At 45.4% G+C, this 2,113-nt stretch overlaps 1 protein-coding gene across 1 annotated transcript in view; it reads left to right on the plus strand.

The window, feature by feature from the left end:
- Positions 1-220: 220 nt before the first annotated feature.
- LOC122253607 (protein scylla) overlaps positions 221-2,113 on the plus strand; it is a 2,777-nt gene continuing 884 nt past the window's right edge. The window contains exons 1-4 of the mRNA XM_043016850.2: positions 221-439; positions 1,138-1,318; positions 1,438-1,596; positions 1,707-2,113. The exon at positions 1,707-2,113 is cut by the window's right edge and continues 884 nt beyond it. Of these exons, the coding sequence (XP_042872784.1) occupies positions 364-439; positions 1,138-1,318; positions 1,438-1,596; positions 1,707-1,785 (495 nt within the window). The 5' untranslated portion in view covers positions 221-363 and the 3' untranslated portion in view covers positions 1,786-2,113. The remainder of the gene's footprint in view (positions 440-1,137; positions 1,319-1,437; positions 1,597-1,706) is intronic.

Genomic DNA, 2,113 nt, shown 5'->3' on the forward strand with positions numbered 1-2,113 from the left:
AAAGAAAAACAGTTATTTCTTTTTTATACTGGCTATATTTTAAAGAAGTATATCAAACGTGTAATCTCACATAAAATTTAAGCAATATACTTTGGAATATGTTTCGAAAATCTTAATATTTCTGTTCTCGAAAGGCTAACGCCCGGCGCGGCCGAACGATACCTAAAGAGAAATCTTCCTACATCGCGGCCACGAACCGTTGCATCAAAGAGTGGACTCGCTCACCCTCAGAGCCAGTCATCGCTCAGGCACCAAAGGAGAAGCATATAGCTCAGAGCTCTTAAGACCGAAAGAGACCAGAGATCTTTGCTTCTCTCCGTGAAATTTTAAGTGTGACTGTAAGAGACTGTAAAGTGAGGAGAAATGGCTCATCTCAAGGTGCTGTCACCATCGTCATCACCCCTCAGTGATCTCCTTGGACCTTTACCCACAGAAGAAGGTAATTATTATCGATTTTGCAACGTGAAGTTCTGTTGCTAGGCTCAGTCAGCTGACCCGGCAATTGAGTCATGAGTCGTTTTACTGTGTCTCGCAACGCTCTAGACGTTCACCATACAGCTTCCTATCCACAATTTGTGTAGATAACTATACCTGAATCAATAAGTCAGTGTACGTATTACACAAAGTATTAGTCTAGACTTTAAGAAAATTGTTACTTTATTTGGTAATTGTAAAGTAATAGAAATCTCAGGCGATTGCCACTATCATATAGCTCAGTAGAAAAATTGAGGTTGCTTGCCGGCCGGCCAGGAATGAGTTACTAGCCCAGAGAAAGTCGGCATTGCATGCACCCAACGCTGTTGCTAGGGCCGTTGCTTGACACAGTGAAATTCGTGACCATACCATTTAGTGCCCTGCCCCTGCTCCCGTGCAATGTCACGAATTTGTAGGCGAGGAATAAGTGTAATTCTCATTAATACCGCTTCTGGCGCGGTGCCAAGATGCGTGAGAGACAAAGAATGGAAGGATGATAGGCCAGCGTTTGTGGCCATCAGCTTAAATGACTTGTCTTATACTTGGTGAAACAGTGCCAGTGGGAAGTGAGTCAGAGGATATGCGGATTGCATTGCTTGTAAGAGAGGCCAGGCTCTGTCCTGTGGGGAATAGCTTCCAATAATCTTTTATTTATTCTTGCAGATGTTCAGATGCCCACATTAGAAGACCCAACAGAAGCCCTAACTCGGGCGGTGCTCCGTGGGCGAGTGGAGGAGGAAGTGAGAGCAGCTAGTCAAAATAATATGGTCTTGCCGCCTACGCTGTTAGACCAGGTCGCTGATCACGTCCTGTACCTCGCCAAGGATGAACCCTGTGGTCTGAGGTAAGCATCAGCACTTCGTTGTAAAGCAATTTGTTATATTGGTGTGAGGCAGTAATTCAATGTATCGATAGTACTGAAGATTGCCCATTGCTAATCCTATGTCCTCCTTTCCCTTACAGAGGGTGTGTGCTAACTGTTCTGTGGGCTGATGTCGAGGAGGAGGAGCAGCAACTCGCCCAGGTCAAAGCGGACGCCCTCACTCCCACCACCCACCACCTCGTCCTCACTCTACGGCCCGACCCCGCCTCATGGTACACCAAGATGGCTAGAATATTTAGGTAAGTTGTCTTCTTGGTTGCTTTATGCGTATCTTGATAATTCTTTTGAAAGGATATCTTCTACTTTTTGTTTTCCCACAACTTACAGATATTTGTTCTTTGATCTACAGGTCACTCGGCAAGAGGCGCATGGTTGTTTCACCTCAGTACGACCTCATCAAGAGGAGATTGTACAACTTTGAGGATTAGGTTAGCCAAGCTTCGTACGTCTTGTAGCGGTTCACCAGAGGCTCCTCAGGAGAAGACTGGACGCAGACACGTATAGGCCCCGGCGTGAGCTCAAAGGAAGTCTTATAATTTATTTCCAAAGAAGTGAACGCTGCTTTAGCCAAGTTAGAAGTGTCTTGCGTTGTTCGGGACCGATTTCAAGTTGGCGAGCTTCCTGAAGCTAAAAGGTTCACAAACTCATAATTTATATATTTCGTGCAGCCATCAGCATCATCAGAACCATCCGTCTCCATACGCATCACTGGACAGACGGCACAAACTTCCAACCATCCTTTTCTAAAAGGGACTC

This window comes from Penaeus japonicus, unplaced genomic scaffold, assembly GCF_977035675.1.
Source record: "Penaeus japonicus unplaced genomic scaffold, GWHDUDI00000001_assembly GWHDUDI00000004, whole genome shotgun sequence".
Lineage (NCBI taxonomy): Eukaryota > Metazoa > Arthropoda > Malacostraca > Decapoda > Penaeidae > Penaeus > Penaeus japonicus.